Source organism: Sceloporus occidentalis, unplaced genomic scaffold (assembly GCF_023333645.1).
Source record: "Sceloporus occidentalis isolate IW3139 unplaced genomic scaffold, rSceOcc1.0.p SCAF_2, whole genome shotgun sequence".
NCBI classification, from domain to species: domain Eukaryota; kingdom Metazoa; phylum Chordata; class Lepidosauria; order Squamata; family Phrynosomatidae; genus Sceloporus; species Sceloporus occidentalis.
In genome coordinates this window covers 205715328-205738845 of record NW_028316982.1, presented here as the reverse complement: position 1 = coordinate 205738845, position 23518 = coordinate 205715328, and the positions used below count along the sequence as shown (strand labels likewise).

General features: G+C 39.0%; 1 protein-coding gene across 6 annotated transcripts in view; it reads right to left on the bottom strand.

Annotated features, from left to right (window-relative positions):
* Positions 1–2933: 2933 nt before the first annotated feature.
* TIAM1 (TIAM Rac1 associated GEF 1) overlaps positions 2934–23518 on the bottom strand; it is a 262355-nt gene continuing 241770 nt past the window's right edge. For all 6 annotated transcript variants that reach the window (XM_089512109.1, XM_089512114.1, XM_089512112.1 and 3 more), the window contains 8 exons: positions 23291–23470; positions 22141–22259; positions 20159–20267; positions 17623–17681; positions 14685–14787; positions 9883–9970; positions 9176–9348; positions 2934–5830 (listed from right to left, as the gene is read on the bottom strand). In XM_089512109.1, the coding sequence (XP_089368235.1) occupies positions 5346–5830; positions 9176–9348; positions 9883–9970; positions 14685–14787; positions 17623–17681; positions 20159–20267; positions 22141–22259; positions 23291–23470 (1316 nt within the window). In that variant the 3' untranslated portion in view covers positions 2934–5345. The remainder of the gene's footprint in view (positions 5831–9175; positions 9349–9882; positions 9971–14684; positions 14788–17622; positions 17682–20158; positions 20268–22140; positions 22260–23290; positions 23471–23518) is intronic.

The window sequence follows — 23518 nt, the reverse complement described above, 5'->3', positions numbered from 1 at the left end:
GGTGGTGTATTAGGTATTGTAGCCTATATTCTGAGTAAGGAGGTGCCACTACAAGAGGAAGTATCCCTTCCCCATTTAAACTACTAACTGCTGGTTTGTATAGGCCTGTAATGAAATTTCCTAAAGGCAGCAGATCCCATCTAATCTTGGAAGCTAAGCAGGGTTGACCTTGATGAGTTGGTGGATGGGAGATCACCAAGGAATGCCAGATGCTGTAGGCTACATTTCAAAGGAAGGAAGTGGCCATACCCTTGCCTAAGAAAATCCTATGACATTCTGGGTTTGTTATAAGTTGACAAGCGACTTGAAGACACATACACACATAACTTTGGAGTGGAGCTGACTGGCAGAGTAAATAGATCCCTGATCTAATCCAATTCTTTATTTATTCTTTCTTTATTTTTAAATTCAAACAAACAGTGAGCTAGAAATATTCATTTTAAATTGGAGTTTTCAAACAAATCTGAGGAAAAATGGCAGCTTTTATTATGAGAAACTCGAGTCAAACCAAGCAGAGGTGCCCCAGAGTTCATCAAAATGTCACCTACATTTGATGGTTCAGGTGTTAGATTACAAGTTACCTCACAACTCCTGATCATTAAGGCTTAAATGTTAAATCACACCTGTCCTTGGATAACTAGTGATTATTTTTTAAATGTGTTGTTGTGTGACTTTCCAACTTAGACTAGGTTTCTGAGCAGGAATTTGAATCCTGGTCTCTCAATGTCTAGTCCAACACACAAATCACTTATACCACATTGGCCAACATTTTAGTTTTCCCTGATTAATGCCAATGGTGAAAAATGCCAAGAGCTTCAAAAGTATAAATGTTTCAAAAGCAAGGTGATTAGTTAAAAAGAAATAGAAAGGGTGTCAGGAAGATCAAATCTCTTGAGTTTTGTAATCTATTTAATCACTATGATTAAAACCCAGATAAAACATTTCTCACAGATTAAGAAAGGTGTCCAAAAGTATGCTAGCACAGTTTGAGCCCTAAGAGACAAGGGAGCTATAAAAAGCATGGCTTTTAAGCCTTGTTGCAATAAAGAAAAGTTAAAAAGCAAACATTCTGGCTACAGATGTAAGCTGACAATAAGATAAATGGGGGAGAATGTGCAGACATGTTGTTTTATTAAAAATAAATTTAGCAACAATTTACATACAACAGAATCAAAAACAAGCTTGGAAAGTGGTTGGAATGGTAGATGAAAAAGATTCACAGATACTGGATATAGGGGTGCTAGACTGAACACTTGAGAGGGCTCCTGTACCTTTAATGGATATTTCAGCCAGTGTTGCTTGTCACACTATAAAGTAACAAGCAAAACCTAAAATATGTCCCCTTCTATAGAACCATTAAAGGTATAGGAGTCTTCTCCAGTTTTCACATTGGCAATCCTAATTGGATATGCAGTAGTTAGAAATGGAAAACAGTAAAATGATAAAATGAGTGGTAATGGTGGCACAGGGAGACTCAGGAGATGAAGTCACAAATACAGTGTGGGGCTATGGCATTTCAGGGATGACCCAACACACACAATACAATACAATATAATGGGAGCCACTTCCACAATCAATGTCTGTAAAGGGGAAATACATAAGTGTACAGAGCATGCAAATCTGGAGAGTGGTACTATCAAGGAAGTCTTTAAAAGAAAATGTAAGAATGGGTAGAAAGAGCAGTGAGATAGAACCAATGGACCAGACAAAGCAGACAAAAGCGAACCAATGACAAAGTAAGATAACAATTCAGCACATACCTGCAGGCCCATGCATATCTCTTGCCTGTTGGCAAGGCTTAGGCAGGGATTTTTACTAGCTTTCCCAGTTCATGGAAAGAAAGTGTGATGGTAGTGTGCAGTATTCCATATTACCCTATTTCCCCTTTAATAACCTGTATCTGAGGATAGTACAATTTAAGCTCTTGACAGAGATCAATTTTCATTGCTGATTCAGCACCAGATAAGCAAGAAAGTCAATGTCCATACAAAAGGGCTTATATTGTGTAAGCAAAATGTGTGTTATGAAGTTTGACAAACAGATAGTGTAAGGTTGATACTGAAAATGCTTCTCCAGGCAATGATAAACCTATTTAGGTGCCAATGATTCAATGGGAGAGTCAGATAATAGCTTAAATATTAATGTTTGAAAACAACAAGCCTTAGAAGCATTTTACTTAAATTAAATGTGCACTTTACACTGCCCAGTTATGGCAATTTGACACCACTGTAATTGCCAGGGCTCCATCCTATGAAATCCTGTGAGCTGTAGTTTGGTGAGGTACATAGAATTATCTAGGGGTGGGCAACTACTGGAGCTTAGAAGGCCACATTGGTTCCCCAGGGAGCATCTCCACTCTCCAAAACAAACATTTCCATGGGGGGGGGGGGTACTCAGATGACCCCTGTCAGCCCTTGGGAGGTTGAGAGGCCAATTGTGCCATATTTTGGACAACACATTCCATTTTAGGCCCAGAAGAGGCATATTTTCATCAGGACGTGACCAGTTGATAAATTTCTAGGTTGCTTTCTGTTAGAAAACAGGTCTCTCATGGGCTTAAAAAGCCTCCCCCTAAACCCAATGTGGCAACATTCTCCCTAAGCCATCAAGGGAGTACTAGGAGGCAGTTTCAAGCAACAAGTATTTCCCCATTTTTTAAATTAAAAAATTGAATTATTCCAGGGCCACAAAAATAGGTTTGGGCTGTATCTGGCTTGCAGGTGATGCTTTCCCCACTTGTCAGCTCCCTTAGAATACAGCGTTAGAGCTCTCTGGCAAGAAAATCTACATTCTTCATGGCTATACATATCCCAGTATTGCACAGGATGGAGCCATGGCCATTAAAGTAATCTCAAACAATGAAATTCTGTCATGCAGATACACCCCAAAATAACCACCAACACAATGACAACACTACTCCAACTTTTGGGGGTATTATTTTATTTGACAGGCATTTACAACGTTCCATTCATATACTTAAAAACATAAAAATAGACCTTCTTTCAGCTTATAAAAGAAATATATAAGAACCTTTGACATTGACAGGTCATGACATTATGTACAAGTACAATGGCACCCTCCAAGCACAGGACGTCCAGCATTTCACAGGCTTATTGTATTCCACTGGGGACAGCTAAAACATTGTCATGTCTATTAAATTGGTACACAACTGACTTGAATTCAAATATGGTGAGATACACAGGGTGTAAAAATGTTGCTAAAGCTTTTTAAGGAAAAAAACAATTAAAAGATAGCAAAAGTTAAGAGGATAAAACTTTCAAAACACTGAGTATAGTGCACTGAGAATCAAAACAGACAAGACTTCAATATTGGCTGGGATACAAGACAGCTGGTGCGGCTGGGAAATATTTTCTGTTCGTGTCTCAAAATATAGCCACAGCTGATTGTATAAAATGTAATCCCTAAAGCTATTATAAAAATTTAAGTTTTCAATGTATCTACCAATGTCTCAAACATCAGGAGATACAAAAATGACCTCCCTCAAAACAAAGAAATAGCCCTCCCTCCTTTTTTGCAGATTGAAACTAAAATGGGAAAGCTATATAAATACTTAATAAGAAAAAAAGTGCTTCAAAATTATTTGGAAATTTTTAGATTTTAATCACATCTTTACCCTGTTATAGATGCTTAAATAAGAAGTTTAATATGGAATAAGAGGTGCCCTTGTTTAGAAATTTTCTTCATATTCTATAGTGATGGGATTAAATCAAATAATAAAGTACACTGATTTCACAGAGGAAAAGAATAAAATGATGTCAGATTTTTTTGGCCATAAAATATTTAATTTTTCCTGAGCCCTAACTTCATCAACCAGAGGATCAAACTATTCTGAGATGCAACCCTGCCAATTCCAACGGAATTACAGCAGGGGTTAATTTAATCTTGTTTTCTCAGTTATTTATTCACATTTCTAACTTAATTCCAGTCTCAAATATGTACAGCTGTCCCTTTTTTATTTTACAGAGAAAGAGAAAAAGAGAGGGGCAGAGAGAGAGAAGGGGGGGGGGGGAGGAAGAAAAAAAGAGATTATCCCTAAGAGTTTCCAGTTTAGAATTCTACTTACAAACCAGCATCCTCCCATTCTAAAAGAATTATGTTACATCCTAGCTTGGAACAAAACAGCACAATCTAGGTATGTTTATTTGGGGGCAAGTTTTACTGTGTCCAATGGAACTTACTCCCTAGTAAACATGTTTAAGATTGTAGCTTAACACTGTAAAATTCCCATCCCTTTGTGCCCATGTTTCAGGTAAAATACAGAAAAATATCTTTTTCAAGTGTTACATTTGGATCTCTCTTTTTCAAATAATAATAAAAAAATGTTTGGCATTGTTATAATTTCCATGTAAAACTAGAACTTCCAACATTGACATTAGACTAGCCACAGACCAAAGAGAACTCGGCACGACATAAATTTCCGATTTTTCCTCACACATTCCTAAAATATACATCATGACACTGGATACAGAGATCCTCACTTGGTGACAGTAAGCTTTGTGAATGCAACTGCGTGCAAGTATCTGACCGAAGAGATGTTTGGTCTTATCAGTACCAATCACTTATTAAGAGAGAAGATGCAGGGAAGTCTAGTTCTAGGGCTCACAGAATAAGTGATTGGACAACTCAGCATTGGCAGTGCCAAACAGTGGTTCAGCAGTGCAGTGTGGTGCAGTGCGAATCCACCCCATGCATACCCCTGGATGCAGGTTTTTTTCCTCTATACAAAACCATTTCCTCATTCAGAAGGAAAGTCCATGCCCAGAATCCTATGTGTGTACATGGATCATCCTTGCTGGATCACAATGAGAACAGCTGAAATTTAAGAGGAAAAATGTTAAGCTGCATTTATGGAGATGTGTTGCCTTGTTTACTTGCAGCTTCATTTTGGAAGATGAACATGATTGACATGTCACATATAAAATCCATTTGCTGCTTGTGCTATCATTTAACTAATTTGCTGCACATAGGTATTTTGTCTTTTTAAAAAAAATCCACCCACCCACAGCAATTTTCTAATAATATCTAGCAATACTATTTTAATATGCAGCCCCTGGTTAGATTAAATAATTTAAAGCCCTTGGTAATATACAGAGAAGGACTCAAGCTCATTCTATTTCCAAATTTTGTTCTGCTTCTCTCTCTCCTTGTCATACAATGTATTAAAGAGGAAAACAAGAAGAAGAAACAGGCTGTGTGGTTTCAACCAGTTTAGCTGCCATAACTGTATGTGCAAGTGTGCATTTTAAAGGGTCATTCTCCACAATGTGTAAGGGGTGGGTGGGGGGGCACATCTATGTCTACCATCTAGCAAGGGAGTGATGAGTCTAAAGCTGAGTGTTCAGTTTTCTTGGTGGTACAAAATCTTCACGGCGCACCCAGATGACCTCTTCACTGTTGCCTTCCATGCCACCATTAATTCCAGACAAAGCAGCTTGTTTCTTCAACTGGGCCATTCGAGATGCATGGGTGCCCCCAGTGTATCGTATTCTCTCGCCTCGATATGACTGTTGGCTGGTAATGGAGGCAGCCTGCAGCTGCTCCTGAAGTTCTTTTTCAACTATGGCATTCCTCAGAGGCTCGCAGTATTCATCGTCATCGCTGAGAATGTCTGTTTCTTTTATATCCTCTTGTTCTTCATACTGACCAAGGTCAAACTGTTCCTCTACCCAGCGGTCAGTGTCCTTGCTGTTGGAGGCCTGCTGGGGGTCTTTCTCAGGGCTGCTGGCAAGCACAGCATCTGAATCGACAGTGAATCTGTTTCGAGCCAGCCTTCTCCTCCTCCTTCCAAGGGACTTGCTTGGGGCAGACACTGTGAAGACAAAAACAAAACCTCAGAAACTTTTCCAAAGAATTTGCTGGAAATGGTTGATTTTAACATTTGGATCTAAATATATATATATTTCTTCTTACATTATTATTAGTTAGGAATCAACTACTAATAGCTTCTGAGACTTATCATTTTTGCCAGTGACCTCCCCCTCCCCCAGTCTAGTACAGTCGGCCCTCCACATCCACGGATTCTACATCCACAGATTCAAGTATCCACAACTTGAAAATATTAATAAAATATTGGGGGTACTCTTGGACTCAGCTTTGAACTTGGAGACCCAGGTCTCTGTGGTGACCAGGAATGCTTTTGCGCATTTAAAACTTGTGCGCCAACTGCACCTGCTCCTTGAGACACTGAATCTGGCATCAGTGGTACATACTTTGGTTACATCACATTTGGACTACTGTAAATGTGCTCTACATGGGGCTGCCTTTGAAGAGTATTCAGAAACTTCAGCTAGTCCAAAGAACTGCAGCCAGGCTACTAACAGGGGCAGGTTATAGAGATCACACAACGCCACTGTTGAAACAGCTCCACTGGCTGCCAGTCTGTTTCTGGGCACAATTCAAAGTGCTGGTGATGACCTATAAAGCCCTATATGGCTCAGGTCCAGATTATTTGGGAGACTGTATCTTCCTATATGAGCTCTGACTCTGAGACTCTGATATCCTCAGGGGAGGCCCTTTTCTCAGTCCCACCACCATCACAAGCACGGTTAGTGGGGACATGAGAGAGGGCCTTTTCTGTGGCTGCCCCTAGACTCTGGAACTCCCTGCCCAGGGAGGCCAGAATGGCCCCTTCCTTGTCATCCTTCCCCCGGCAGGGGAAGACCTACTTGTTTAGACAGGCTTTTAACACAGGAAGTTTTTAAGGCAAGTGATGGGGTGTTGTTATATTGTTTTAATGTATTTAAAGCATTTTAATCTTTTCAAAGTACTTGATTTTAGCATGGAATTTGTTTTAATTATTGTAGTAATTTAATTCTATTTTAATATACTATTTTATATGTTTTTAACTGTACTGTGTTTTTTAATGTTGTAAGCTGCCCTGAGTACCAGCCCTGGAAGAAGGGTGGGATATAAATAAATGTAATAAATATAACAACAACAAAACAACAACAGCTACATGCCATGCTGTTGTCAATGCTGTAGTATTTGTAGGGGAGATGCATACATTTTTAGGAGGAATAAGCTATGGGAATGCTGAAGTTAGATATGACTCTCTGGCAGCGTACTTACACTGGATCTTGGGCTCAGGAAGAAGGATGGAGGCATATAGTCATGGCTGGAGGAACAAACTTGCTGGCTAGGGGCTTCAAATACTCTCCTCTGGGCTGATTAGTGGCCACTTCAGCTTGAGGAGTAGGGATGGGCAGAGTTGTGTCCAATCAGACAGAATAGAGAACTTGTTGCACAAGGGATATTGGATGAATCCTGGTGCAAGCTTTGAAAATTTAAAGGCTTTTGCCCAATGAGGGGTTGCACAAACATACCATACTACTGGATTTATTGTATTGCAAGGCCTGAAGTCATGATGTTAACAGTTCAGGTTTTACACTTTAAAAAATAAGAGTTCTATACAGTTCCCACTCTTTTGAAGTGAAATTCTTGATCTTGATAACAAGAAGTCAACTGGAAATGAGTGAGGCTCTACAATATAAAACAGCCAAGTTGGACACATGAAGCCTTGCTGTGAAAGTTATTGGACTGGAACAAAATAGCCACAAAGCACCCAGGAGACTAGGTATATTTTCCACTCGGGTAGAGCCAGTATTAAAAAAAATCCTGTAAAGCACAGTGTCATTATTATTGTGATGCATCTTCAGTCTTTGTCTTTTTCTCAATCCAGTTGTCTTTGCTGAAAGTCAACTGAAAATGAATGGCATTATACCTACATCTTCTTCCTTTCAACAAAATGGCATCTATTAGTGAAATGGATTCCCCCACCCCACTGTATCCCCCGAATTTCCTTTGGAGGTTCGAGGTACTCTCTGGAATAGACAGGTGGGGGCACAGGAGAATGCTACATTGAATAGTATCACTAAGTGTACCTATCTGTCTTTTTACTTTTTACTGCAAATAAAAAATGTCCAGAGACCCATATCAGATGACTGTCTGTTGAAACCTTAGACAATATAGAACTAGATAAATTGACAAATTTGATATTAAAAAAGTCCTGTAGAAATAATGAATACAGATTGGGAAAAATTAAAGAATTTCTATTAAAAAAAAGATGGGCATAAATACACCACAAGTGTACACAAAGTCCTGAAACAGTTTAGAGCATTGCTAATCTTAGACAAACTGAAGTCATTAAATACCAAAATACATAAGAGGGAACTGTTATAGACACTTTATTTATTACATAAAATCAAGTAGATCAGTTTGAAGTCAAGGGAAACCTTATGTTATTTTGCTATGTTATTTTTGCAGTCAAATTATCTGAATGAAGAAGAATTTGTGTTTCTATGAATATGATGTAATTATGGAAAATTTAATTTAAAAAATGTCTAGAGACCAATCAATGGATCAGTTGCCCTTCCTTCCTAAAGGGCAAAGTATGAACAAAAAGAAACAAGCAAACAAACAAAAAGGCAAAGTATGAAACAAAAACAAACAAACAAAAAGCTCTCTAAAAGAGAGGAAATTTGCCTCTTGGCTCAACATTTCCTATTAAAATACCTAAAACTAAATCCATTTACTAGTCCAAATTAGAATAGATCTGTTGAGTGCTAAATCAGTATTTATATAAATTCAAAATATTCAGTACATCTACTCTAGTTTGGACCAGCACTTGTATGGGTCATTATTTTGCTCTCCCACAAACTCCTCTCAAAATAGAGACTCTTCATTTATCAAACTGAATAGCTGTTTATTGATAATAATTCTGATTAACATTAGGAAGAATCTCTTGACAGTAAGAACCGTTCGGCAGTGGAACATGATCCTTTGGAGAGTGGTGGAGCCTCCTTTTTTGGAGGGCTTTAAACAGAGGCAGGATGGCCATCTGTCACAGGTGCTTTGATTGTGAGTTCCCGCATGGCAGGGGTTGGACTGGATGGTGCTTGAGGTCTCTTCCAACTCTAGGATTCTATTATTCTCAAAAACAAATCACGCCAGACTAATTTGAAAAGAATTCCACATGGACTGAAGGGTGTTTTATCCAATTACAAAATCAGAGGCACATAAGGGTCCTTAGTGGGATGTTTTTTAAAAAAGGATAGGGTTTGTGCTCGTAAAAAATATGAAGCTAAAGCCCCACATTTTGTATAAAGAACACAATCATGGGTTACTGAGATTTTGAAAAGCTGTAGTCCTACAGTACCTGCTCTATTCATAGCTGGTCGTGCACCTTTTAAAGCACTCAGTCGTTTTCCTCCAAAAGGAACATACTGCTGCGATGATGGTAAACTTTCAGTTTTAAGAAGCTGCCGTCTGTGTTTGTCACGTAATATTGAATGCACAGACTTCAGAAAATCCTTCCTATTTTCTGGAGAACTGAAAAGAAAAAAACACAGAAACAAATTAGGCCCAAGGCCTGTATCTGTATTATATTTATTTAGCTACAATTACAGTCATCCCTCCATATTTGCGGCTTTGATATTTGTGGCTTTGATTATTCACGGATTTCATTAATATGTTCTCTCTAGGACTGTCTAGGTCTTCCAGTGCAACTCTGTGGCCAACTTTAACTAAAAGTTGCACAGAAAGACCATTTGTAGCTACTCCAGTGCCATTCTATGGTCAGTGTATGTTGGACATTGACCACAGAGTTGCACTGGAGGACATAGAGATTCCCAGAAAGGTGTCCTCTCACGTAAAAAAAACTGTTTTTGTTATTTGCGGTTTTTCCATATTCACGGGGGTCTTGTTCCCCTAACCCTAGCGAATATGGAGGGACAATTGTATAGTGTAATCTTATAAAATGCTTTAGAATTTCAAGCTGACAAAAATATGATTGCTATTTAACCAGCTATTGCAATTTTATAGAGAATTAAAGCCAGAGCTTACTTCAAGGTCACACTTCCTTACCTGCAACATAGGTGGAATGATCTTTCTGGTCTGCCTTCAGATTCAGATTTCACATGCACTATCTCACAAACAGAATTGGTTTCTGCATCTAAAGAAAAACAGAACAACTTTTTTTAAAAAGCATTTCAAGCTGTTGATGATGTATTAAATTACATCAACATTGTAAGTCAGCAGATTTCAAAAGTCACCAGTGTTTCTGTAAATTATTTCCATTAACTGTAAAACTCTTAATACAGACTGATTTATGCATTACTAAAACCAGGAGAAGGCTGCTGGACATATCTCATATGATATTTCTATGCAGTGGCCAAAACTTTTTCATCAGTAGGTAAGCCCTATCTCTTTACGTACCTCTCATCTAACACTGCACATTCAAAAAAAGGCTATCCTATAAGTGGCTGTTGCTGTCAGAGAAGACCTTCTACACAATAGGGCAAAATCACATGGTGAAAAAAGCAAACAAGCAAACAGCTTCATTTATATACTGCTTAATATGGAACTAACAGTGTCTAAGCACTGTAAGCTAATTGTCCCCAACAATCTGGGTACTCATTTTAGCAACCTCGGAAGGATGCAAGCCTGAGTCAAGCTTGAGCCCTTTTGCTGGTATTGAACCCGCAACCTTATGGTTTTGAGTGAGTGGCTGCAGTACAGATATTTAACCACTGCGCCACCAGGGCTCTCAAGGCCATGAAATCCAGGTAGTTCTTTGTGTAGAGAGTTCTTGTGAAAAAAAGTATGTCAAGCAATACCACACAGCAGTTTCCATTAATTTCAGCATGTTCAGAAACTACTGCAAAATATGGAGAGCTATTTGTCAATAGTGCACCTTCTTAATGCTCTATCAATTTGTTCACCCTTCCATTTTAATTTTACTCTCAAATGTTATTACTGATTTGAGGGGTTTTTTTTATTTTCACTCTTGAATTGTGGGTGGATGTGTTTATGTGTACATGAGGTTTTAAGGGGGTGTAGAGAAGAGCTCTTCTCTATGTTCTTTCTGTTTGGGTGTTACCAGTTCTCTTTGCTTTTTATATGAAGTCTTAACATTTTTTTATTGTACATTGCTCCAAGTACCTGGTAGGCAGAGGATATAATTTATAAAGCAAATAAATAAAGAGAAAGTATGCTCAGATTAGAAAACTGCTGAAAAGGCTTACAGGAATTACTTGTTAGAAAGTGCCACCACTAAGGCTATAATCTTATATGGTATCATGACAACAATATTCTAGGGGAAAACCACACTGCATTTAGGTCCACTGTTAGATTCATTTTAAAGGAGTGACATTATCAGTGATGATCCTCTGGGTGGATGAGGTCTATTAATCATGGCTGTGGAAGAAGCTTTCTCTGTTGGGCCTCCATGTTCATGTGCACCCTAAGTTGTGAAAACCCTCCTTCCAATTTTCATGTAAATTAATGTTATAACGTTGTGAGTGGCAGAAGGGAGAACAGTTTCCAGTAACTAAAGAGACTGGGTGTTTCCAGGAAAGTCAAAGACCAAACATTCCGCATTTTAAAGCAACAGTGGTATAAAGAAGAACTAAGGCTACTGCTATGAGCTGATCTGTTATTGCTTGTTGTGGTTCAAGAACAACTTTGCTAGTGTTCCATCATATTGTTGAGATTTCAAAACAATGTGACAGCACAATACAGAGCTGTAACCTCACCACAGAACCATTTAGCTCATAAAATTAGGGTTTCATGCTGCTCTCCTCTGCTTGACTGTGGGCTTCCAGCTGCTCAACAAGATTCATTTCTCACAGCAGTGAACCTAACAACCTATAGACCAACCACAGGTAGCTCATATTAGGAATACTTGTTTGATATGATCGTTTAAAGTATCTCTGAATCATTCTATTTGCCCACTATGAGAGCAGTTTCTGGAGCTTAGAAGGGAAAACAGAATTTGTTTAAGAATGGTATGTAGAACAATGTCAACCACAGTATAGTCAAGAAAGAGCAAGATGAGCATCAATGCTAACCAAACCCATTTCTATGCTAGAAACACAATCCAGCAGTCTGAGGCATAAATTGTTTCTGTATAGTTGAGGCTTAAACCTTTCTTGCATATTTAAAAATTGAAAACTGTTTTTCTGTAGTGTGTAAACAACATAGCCATAATGATTAAAAGACTCAGGAAAGTGATGACATATACACCAACTTCCCCAATGCTTTTACAGTATATTACTGCTCTTTCCAAAGAGTCTCCTGAAGTGACTGAAGTACAGTGGTAATGAAGGCTAAAAAAAGCTACTTCCACAGAATGTGGTGGTGGAGAGTGGACGTAACAAGACCTGGGACCCCGGAAGGAAGATGCTGATGAGTTACTCAGTGTATAGACTGAGTAGTATAGTTTTGAATAAATGACATTAAAAATAAACAGTATTACATAAATACAATGTAAAAATACAGTCATAATGCTTAATCAAATCCAGTATTTCAAATGCAACCAGGCAAGGATTTGACTAGCTGTTTCTTCAGTTTCCATATTATTAGGTAGAGACCTGAAGACATGAAACTGTGTGTTGATTTGCCACTAAAGTTCCAGGCGATGAGTCATGGAGAACTTCTTTAAACGGGGCATTGTAGAATGTGGCTGCCACCACTAAGGAAATTTAAGGATGGTATAGCTATCCATATTGTACTTAAGTAACAGTATACTGACAAAAAGAGCCTAGAACTCACACAGCACAGGACTTGCACATAGGCATTTTATGACATCTTCACCTAAAGTGTTTAAATAACACACCAAGTACAGTTTTATTTTTAATACACACACATGCATACACAAAGACACACAAAGCTGGGACAATTTTCCATGCAATAAATCTATTGTACTGTCCATTGGTTACATTTTTTTACAACTAAGAAGGGATGACAGCTACCAACAAAACCTGGATATTGTGGAATAGCCTTGACTTTGCACCCACAAACATTCGTGTGAACATGCGGGCATTTTTATAGTCTGAAACAGTGGCATCACTAAGGAGGTGCAGGAGATTTGGACTGCACTAAGTGACAACCTAAGGGGTGTGTGTGTGTGACACCACTGCTCCTCAACCATCTACGTTTTGACAGAAATAGGTTGTGGCATCCACCTGTTTCACTTTAAAATGCTTTAAGAGATGGTGTGAGTGAGGTGAGGCTCAGTGGGAGGAGAAAAAGGCCCAATTTTTAAAATTAAAATTTCAAATTTTAAAATTTTTTAAATTTTTACAAAATTAAGAAATTATTTTAAAATTTCCTTTAAAAACATCACATTTTACCAAATTTCCACTTTAACCACATGAAACTATGTATATGTAAATATATTTTGTATAATATTGTAATTTAAAGGTATAATTTTGTTAGTTGTTTATGGCACAACTATTGCCATTACATTCAGTGATATATGGGAATTATGATTTACGAGTAACATTAGTGCAAAAAACATTACTAAGGATTCTGCATGGTGTGGTATGAGAGGAGGTCAATTGGGGGAGTGACACCACGAGTTACCGCACCGAGTGCCGCCAACCCTAGGGACACAACTGCTCTGAAATATTGGAATTTTCATGGGATCAGGTAATATCATCCATTAAGGCACCTGGTGGAAAAATTATCTGCCTGAAGAAAGGTTTAAGTCTAAATCAGGATACTGAACTGGATCCAAAAATAAGAAGACAACCAATGTAGATATTATTGGACTGGTGTTTTATGGACCCTGAATTAACATCAGTTCAGTCAGGACATTAATATTTTGGAGTAATTATTGCTTCTGAATCATTGTTTCAAGGGCAGCCTGTGAAGACTTCATTATATTTGGCGCGTTACAGATGCACCTAAAAGTATGTGCTCAGCACGTACTAGGGTTAGAAAGGGGCGTCCTTTCCGGATGCCCCCAACCCTAGTATGTGCTCAGCACGTACAAAATGGTGGCGCCTGTTCCACACAGGGGCCGCCATGATGACGTCATGAACACGCCGCCTCCAAACGAGGCGGCATGGACGTGATGTTGTCATGCCACGCGAGGGCGCATAGAGCGCCCTTTCCACGGCGCAAAAAGGAGCTCCGAAACGGAGCTCCTTTTGCTGTTTGTGTTGCTGGCGCAGCCTTCAGACAGGTGCGCCAGCGACGCAAGGGAGAAAGGGGCCGAGCGGCCCCTTTCTCCTTCTCCCCGCTGCCATTGGGTGTCCTTGGGGCATGAAGCCCCAAGGACACCCCTTTCCAGGCCAAGGGGAAGTGGCCTTTTGCCACTTCCCCACGGCCTGGAAAATGGCAGATCAGGGCCTCGGAGGCTGCCATTCTGGCAGCTGAGGCCCCGATACAGCGGGGAAAGGGGCGGGTGCAGGCCGCCCCAAACGGGCGGTCTGTAACCCGCCTTAGTCTACTTTCGAAGATATAAACCCAAGGCATGAATTCTAGGAGAATTTGAACCACCAACCATATTTGGTGCTTTTATTTTATAAACCTTGCATTTAATTAAACAATTTGCTGCTTTTAATTCCTGGATTTTATGTATAGTAAGCTTGCACCTTGCTAGCTGCTTTCAAATTTTTGCCATACAAAAAAAAGCATTAACAGGGACGGGGCAGGAAAAGACCTACCGTAACGGCAGTGACTTGTTGCCTCATCGTATGAGCTCTAGGGTTTACTTTAAACTTTGTAGGCCTAACGTGCTGAACCTATTTTGGGGATAGGGGGTAAATATTTTAAAAATTCTTTTAACATTTGGACTAAATCCCACTGTGGATTCATTGCTCCACCAACATCGAAATTACCATTATGCCTAAACATAAATAAAAATATGTCAAGGTTACCTGCACTTGCCAGTGCTCGAACCTGCAGAGCTTCTAGAGGAATCATATGGCGAAAACGGAATGGGTCTGAGTCTTCATAAATTGAAGCCCTGTGTGATCCACCCTAGGCAGTGGAGAAAAAAGAATAGTGATTACTGATGTAGTTGTATGTAATGGTGAGACTGCCAAAGAATAACAGGTGTCGTAGGGGATTTTTTTAAAGGAAATAACTGGGAAAAGCAACTCTGAGTATTCTTTGTCTAAGAAAACCCTATGAAATTCATGAGATTGCCATAAGCTGACAGGCAAGTTGAAGGCACATGGACACACTATGTAATGGTGATTTTTAATGTGATAGTTGAGACCTGAAATATTTAAGAGACATATTCAAAAAAAGGATACAGGATTCTCTCTGCTGCAGAAAGATTGCCTTTAGACACAGAGGGTGATGAAAATGGGGCCAAAGTGAGCAGAGCTAGTGTACTCATGCTTCATGTGAATATTCTGTACATTCTCAGTATATTTGAATAAAATTTCAGTCAGGCCTTTAAATAAGGAACACGGGGCTATAGTATTAGAATTTTTTCTTATTTCTTTTATATTCCTCCAAGGAGGTTCAGGCACCACACAGGACTTTCCTCCTCCCACTTAATCTGAAAATGACCTGTAAGCTAAAGGGAGCAAGATCATCCACTGAGCTTCATGATTGAGTAGAAACCTAAACATGAATTTTTCAAATCGCGTCCAGCACTCTGACTTCTACATCACACTGGTTCTCCTTGTATTGGCACATAAGTTGGTAAAATTCCTCCTTGTGGGCTTGTTTCGAACCTTGGACAATACCCCTCTCATCTGGGACTGCTAGCTCAACAAATCCCATTTTATGAGAATTCATGGCCAAAACCTGAGACTAGAGGACCTGTGATATCATGACGATGGATTCTTGTGACAACAAAGAGGTGAGGAAGGCAGGATTTGGGAACTGGAGTGGAAGTGCTTCTGGGTCAGCTGATTATGGAAATAGACAACAGAACAATGGGCCTGAAATTTGGCAAGTAATATGGCAATTCAGAGCAAGAAAGACCAAACAACCCAGGCAGGCCTGGTCTAATTACTTCTGAAAAACACCACACTTAGTTCCTCTCGCTTGGTCACCAGTGGCAATCACCCATTTGCTAAATTGTTGCTGTTATTGTGTGCCTTCAAGTTGTTTATTACTTATGGAGACCCTAGGGCAAATTTATCACAAGTTTTTTTTGGGCTGAGAGTGTGTGACTTGTGCAAAGTCACCCAGTAGATTTCCATGGCCAAGCAGGGAATTGGACCCTGATGTTCCTTCCTTCACCTCCTTCCATGCTGGCTCCACACTACACCACTGGTTGCTAAATGCCTTTCACCAAAAGTTATGAAACTGGTTTGTTACAACAAATGCCGTGAGATCAATTCAGGATTAGAGCATAACGCTAAACCAGTGATTCTCAGACTTTCCTCCCTGAGCCCCCAATTACCTCTACATGCATATGTTGAGGGGCCCCACCAGTTCAATGTACTATATGAATATTTTTTAGTGTGTATGTATTTTCGTTCCCACTTTTATGCATACCAACATTTCATTTATACATTTATGTATACCCATAACATTATTCAAATTAGAACATTTTTATTTCAATAAATTCAGTACCCAACTTAACACAATCTTTATACTTAATGTGATGCATATGCTTGTTTCTGAGCGCAAAGTTTACTAAAATGAAGAATAATATTAGAAAGATAAATTATCTGTTCTTTGGTGATGTAAAGTCTTGCACAATATTTACTCTTCATAACCACCAGAGCTGAGAATCCAGTTTCACAAAGGTAGGTAGTTGCAAACAGTATGAGTACTTCCAAAATCTTTTCACTTAATGTTGGGTATTCTTGCCAACCACTAATCCAAAACTCTGGCAGGTAGCTCTCTTTACATTTTATTTTTAAAGAAACATCAGTCTGTAGATCAATAAAATGTTCTTGTCAAAATCGATAGAGAAATCTAGATTTCAAGGGGGAAACTGGATTTTAAAGCACTTCCAATTTTTTACCCTCTTTTTGCCCTTTTTCTCTCACTGCCCCAGCACAGTTCTGCATTACCTATGTGGGAGGCTTTCTCCTCAGCCTTCATCAAGCTCTGAGATTTCTCTGTTGATTTTGTTGGGAAACTGGACTGTGTTCGCCTCAAGGCATGCACTTCCTGTATGCTTAGACCAAATTTACAGTACATAATTGGCATTGCCGCTTTTATAGATGCCAGGATGTTTTATTTGTTTGATGCCAGGATATTTTAATTGTTTGTTTTTGCTTTATAAGCTATCTCAAATGCAGGATATGTAAATCAGGGTATGTGTGCATATATATATTCTCTCTCTCTCTCACTCCCTCTCTCTCTAGATTTAGATATATATAGACCAGTGATGGTGAACCTATAGCATATGTGCCAGAGGTGGCACTCAGAGCTCTCTCTGTGGGCACATGTGCCGTCACCCCAGCACAGAGTTTGCCAGAGTTTGTTACTAGAAAGCCAGAGGGACATGGCATTTTGCAATAAATAAGTGGGTTTTGGGTTGCAGTTTGGGCACTCAGCCTCTAAAAGGTTCACCATCACTAATATAGACACATCTCATAAGAAGACATCACTCAGATAAAACATATTTTACAACAATAATTACAAAGGATTAAAATAAATCTTATCACTGAAGACAAATTGTTTTTAAAAACATTCATGCGTGTACTTAAAATACTAGACTTTGCAGACAAAACAATGTTTGACTGGTATTTGCATATATGAAGGTTCACTGCTAAGAATCATCTTGTCAGACTTAATGATATTCTGAGCTCTCTTTGATTTCCCCAAATCATTTTCTCCTGCTATCAGTTCCAGACTGCCTGATTTCCTTAAGGCTATTTGAAGTAATGACAAACTTACCAATTTTTTCTTCTGCTTGGAACCATCTTTATACACAAGAACCACAGCAGTTTTGAATACTAGAGAAACCGAAACATATAGGAAAATCAGGACTTTGCTAGGCAAAAGTGACACAAAATATGGACTGCTAAGTGAAAGTGCTGGAAAGAGAACAGAAAGAACTAGAATGTTAAACGAACCTTTCACAAATTCCCAAACAGCTAAAGTCCACTGAGAAGGAATACACATTCTTGTTATATTTCTGCATATTTCTGAATGCAGAATGTAAAGGACACAATTTTTAAACATGTAGATGGCTCACCTATTCTGAACTAATATCAACTGTTTTGAATATGTATTGGCAAAAGAACCTCTTGATATACAATTGATATATAAATCAACAATTGGCAAAAGAACTTCCTGATGTACAATTCCATAATCAAGTATATGTTCTTATAGTTAAATGGATATAATTAGATATTAAAAATCTTAGAGACATTTAGCATGGTTATTATCAAGTATGGGTCCCTAAATAATGCAGATGCTCCATTTGGACCTTTCAGGACATGGACAAAGCAGGGAGATGCCATCCACTACTATCCTCAGCCATGGTGGGTGGCTGTCCATGTGGGAGCATGGCTCTTTGTGGCCTATTTACATTACAGTTATAGCACTGTACTTCCACTTTAACTGCCATGACTGCATCCTACAGAATCCTGAGCTGTATAATGTGGTGAGGCACTATTAAAAGATCAAAAGTTGAGAATTCCAAATATCCCTCCTCCAGAACTGAAAAGTCCAAGATTTTATAGGCTAAAGCAGAAGAATCATAGGGCTATAATGGTGTAGTGTAAAAAAGCCCCTACTCTGCTTTTTTCATTAATAAATAATCCCTACAGCAGTGCTTGTTCTCCCTATCATTACAGACTTACCCTATCCCTCCACATTTTATTTTTGGTTTGTATTCTGCTGTGGATTTCCTTCAGTCACTGGTTGACAGGGCTGGGAATTAATTTTAGCCATATATATAATAAACTCTACCTCGGGGAGTTTTCAACTCCTTCGTAGCCATTTACATGGCAGTGGTCCAAAACAGACTGCAGAAATAATCCCTGGCTCAGTGCTAGGGAATTCTGGGAACTGTCATTTATTGTGGCACCAGAGGTCTCTAACAGAGAAGGCTAAATGTCTTACAAAACTAGTTCCCAGCATTTGCTAGCATTGAGTCAGGGCAGTTAAAGTGGTTTCAAACTCAGTTATTTCTGCAGTGTGTTTTGGACCTATGTATACTATACCTGTGAAGAGAGAGTACCTACATTTTTTAAAGTTGTTCAAAAATGTTAATTATAAAGTTACATCCCATTTTCCTAAAATAGTTACTTGATAATTTGATATTATTAAGGGATTCTTAAGAGGATACAGATGTTGATCTTCCCACTGGGTAAAACTGATCTTTATAACCTTGGGAGTACTGGTGACCAAAATGTCATTCTAAAAAATCTGGCTAGACAAAGATTGACAGGTATAAGGCAATCTTCTACAAAGTATAGAGGTGGAGCAACCACACCTATGTTGCTTCCCCTCCTCTCCCATTTCTGTAGCCATTAGAGCCATAAGTCATTCATTGTTCGAGTAATTTAATGGGATTACTCAAAAGTAAGCAGTTTATTGATTGTCACTTAATTTTCTGATTCAATAAGGTTCTTATAGGCAACTGACACAATATGAGCTCAAATTATAAAATGGACAAAACTCAGTAAATAAACTTCCAAAGTTATAAAGCCAATACTTTACTTCAAAGACTTTTTAAAATCATATTACTAATCTTATTAAAGTGTCATGATACCTAGTTCATTTGAAGGCAATTAATTCTGTCACACTGCAGTGCTTAGGAAAATAACCAAGATCAGCATTTGCATAAAATAGGAATGTAGGCCAATAGCCCTGATGGATTTATATTTAAGACAGAAGAATGAGAAGACTGATAGTGGTTTTTAAAAAGTCATACATGCAAAGGTAACTACAGTGGATCCTTGTTATACGCTGGGGTTTGGTTCCAAGATCCCCCGTGTATAACAAAATCCGTGTATGCTCAAGTCCCATTAAGTATAATGACATAGCAAAATGGTGTCCCTAATAAAAAACGGAACATCAAGGTAAATGTATACTTTTTTGGAACATTTTCAAACCGTGTATGCTTAAATCCGTGTATAAAAAATCCGTGTATAAGAAGGGCCGACTGTATTGCCATTCCATCAGTCTGCCTGCAAGCTGCAGAGGAGGAAGCTTCTGGGGTGTAGGCTGGGCTGGAGGCCTTAAGACCTCTGCTTTTGCCTTCCCACGCCCACCCATTCCATTGGTCTGCCTGCAAGCTGCAGAGGAGGAAGAGGCTCCTGGGGTGTTGGCTGGACTGGAGGCCTTAAGACCTCCGCTTTTGCCTTCCTCCCCCACCCATTCCATTGGTCTACCTGCAAGCTCTGGAGGACGAGGAGGTACTGTATAGCCGCTTCTGCCTTTCCCTCCACCCACCCACCTGTATCTCTGAAAAAGCACATACCAAATGCTGCCAATTCAGGTTCTTTCTTCCACTTCCCAAGGGATGCAGGAGGGTTAAGCCAGATGACCGTAGTATGCAACAACAAATCTCCCATAGAAAGATCTGCAACCTGCCAGCGACCAAAAGACACACACAAAAGAAATGCCACTGCAACCTTTAAAACAAAATATAATTCAAGCACTGGGTGCCTGTACTGAAAATTGAAACACTAAGCATCATAGGAGTAAACAAAGGCTGTAAGTCATGTTTATTGATGCAGAATGCTGAAATCAATGTGTGGGCAAACTAGGGCTGCTAACCAAAGATTTATAGTGCAATCTTAAATATATCTCCTTAAATGCAAGCCCAAATGAGTTCCATGAAATTTTGTTTCAGACAAGTATACAGAATTATAATTTCAATTAATTTATTTTGAGAGATTTAGCTGATTAACCTATATAACATGTCTAAGGACTTGTCTTCACTGTCCAGAATACTCTGGGCTGCCCCCAGAGTACTTTGGTCCCAAATCTCCCCCTTCCCTGTTTACCTATGTTCTCTCCACAGCAACGACGGCAGGCTGCTTTACAATGCAATCCTTGTTCGTTGCCCAGTGCCACCAATGAGGTTAGAATGAGGTGCCAAGCCATATTATTGATGCTGAGTGCCTCGTTCTGATCTCAGAGTGACTCGCACCCATAGTGGAGATGCTTGGGTGGCTTGAGGACCATGTGGGAAGGTAGCCACCCATCGTTGCAGCAGAAAGAGCCAAAAACCCAGAGCAAAAGGTAAGGTTTAAACTTTTGTATTAAGTGGAGGAAAGGCTGAACTGGATGTGGATGTCATGAAGACAGTGCAGTTCGGGGATTTGGCCCTGTGTCACGTAAACAGGACAGAGCGATCCAGAGGAAAATTTGGAGTAAATAATCCATACAGACAAGCCCTAAGTCTTTATTGGGAGTGAGGGGGGGATCAACAAAAAACAAAAAATGCTAGATCTGAATCAAAAATCTTTAGCTTTACACAATATGTGTATCATTCCAGTCATTGTCTTAGAAAAGGCGCTATTTTGTGTATACGTGTGTGTGGGGGGGGGGGGGGTATGTCTTAAGACCATATTTACCAACTGCAGATTTTATAAATACCTGCAATTTAAAAACAGTCTGCTGCCCATTTAACTCAGACACCTTTTTAGTACAAAATCTTTTTATAGAAGTATTTTCTAAAATCAATATCATGTCCTTTAATGCAAAACAACATTCCTTGACCAGTTTATAAAAGAAGAGAAACACAATGTGCTGATTAAGTAACAAAGAATGAAATTCAGTCCAAGATAAGGCTCCAGAAGAAGCCCTTAGTTCTTAAATCAAAGTGGATTTCTGGCCATTTCCATTTCATTTGGAAGATGCAAATCACAGTGGGTCAGGGGTGAGGGAGGAGGACTGGCTCCCAGACATTCCAAAATGGTCCTCAATGTTCTAGATTTCCAATTCCATAGTGGAAAAAATAGGACTTGCAGGTATATCATTACTATCATATAGCACACACGTATCAACAGAGTACCTTGGCCCATATTGGTACAAGAGAAACTCCAAGTACATCACACTGAGTTTCATGAAGGAAGAAAAGCAGGATGTAATGACTTAATAAACAAACAGCTTCATTTGTATACTGCTTCATACTGAACTAACAGTGTCTAAGTGGTTTACAACTGTAAGCTAATTGCCCCCAACAATCTGGGTACTCATTTTAGCAACCTCGGAAGGATGCAAGCCTGAGTCAAGCATGAGCCCCCTTAGCTGGGATTGAACTCATAACCTTATGGTTTTAAGTGAGTGGCTGCAGTACAGGCATTTAACTGCTGCACCACCAGGGCTCTTCATAATTTAATAATAAATACAAATATTACTAACAGTTATGGTTATATATTTAAATCACTAAGATATATGTTCTGTTTCAACAAGGAAAGTATCTTCCAAATGATCAAAAACAAAGCCCCTTACCTCTTTTTTGTCTCCTGTTTGTTCTGCAATGAGCTGGTCAAAAACAGCACCATATTCTTCATGGATTTTCTGCATTTCATTAATATGGCTAGCTACTTTGTTCATTGTTTTTATGGCCACTAGAAGAAACACAATGAAACAGAAAGCCATTAACAAAGACAAAACAAGATTGCATATCCATGCTATCAAAATCTTAATTTATTTTCCTTTAAAAAAAGAAGTGAGAACTGTATTTTTGAGCACTTAGCCAGCTAGCCTTATGCTCACAGTTAGTCATGTTGTATACCTCACCATGGTGTATACGTTATGTTGGTTAAAAGCAGGGGAATTATGTCCTTATTTCAGTTTTTTTCAACTACTTTGCTCTGTGCTTATTGACCAGTTGCAGATTCCAGCTGATACTAAACATAGTGTGGGAAAGAGCAGCAAAGAAAGTGGGGTTGCCTGCACTATAGCCCTCTTGGTACTGGGGACAGCAGCTGTGCATATTTTATTTTTAACAAATGTCATCCAGTTGTACACCCAAACAATGTGTGTTATAGAACTGCACATGCTCGATTAACCCACTTTTTGTCTGATCAATAATGCATGCACAACTGAATGTTCTGCATGTTGTGAAGCAATTGCATGGCTACCCAAAAGTGTGGTGTGTGTGGTAATTACAGAACAAAGTATCCTATTGTGATCCAGTATTTGCACTCTAAGAGGACAGAGCAACACAGTGTTTTTCAAACTGAATCCAGAAAAAGATACAATAAGCCTTTGCGTGGCAACACAAACCTGGTTGCTAGTAAAAAGGACATGACAGATTGGGAAGTGAGTATGATGAGAGAAAACAATTCTTTACACATAGCAGCAAAAAGCGGTCCTTCTGTTTCCACTGAGATTTGACCGCATTTTTCTGCACTGTTTGAAAGGCATTTACATATCTGAATCACGCAACACCCCTTTATCCCACCCAACCTCTGCACCAGCAGGGGTTCACTGAAGCTTCAAGTTAAAGGTTTTCCATATATTTTCAGATATACCTTTTCAAATATTACCAGTGTAGGTAACCTTGTAACACATTATCTATACAACTGAATGTTTTTTCTTTTAAACATGAAATCATGGAATGCATTCATTTTTATTTTCAAGCAGAAAAACTTACCATCCAGGTGATAGTGTTCTTCACTCTCAGCATCAGTGAGGGAAAAGAGTTCTTTCAGAAGAAGAGGATACTTCAATATCCTCTGGATGGGTTTGATAAGATATGACTCTAATGTTGATGAGTGTTGCCGTCTAGGATTTTGAGCATCCAGGAAAGCCTTAAATGCTGTGTCAGTCTTAGCTGCGTAAGAGAAAAATAAAAATAAAATCTTAATACACAATGAAAATA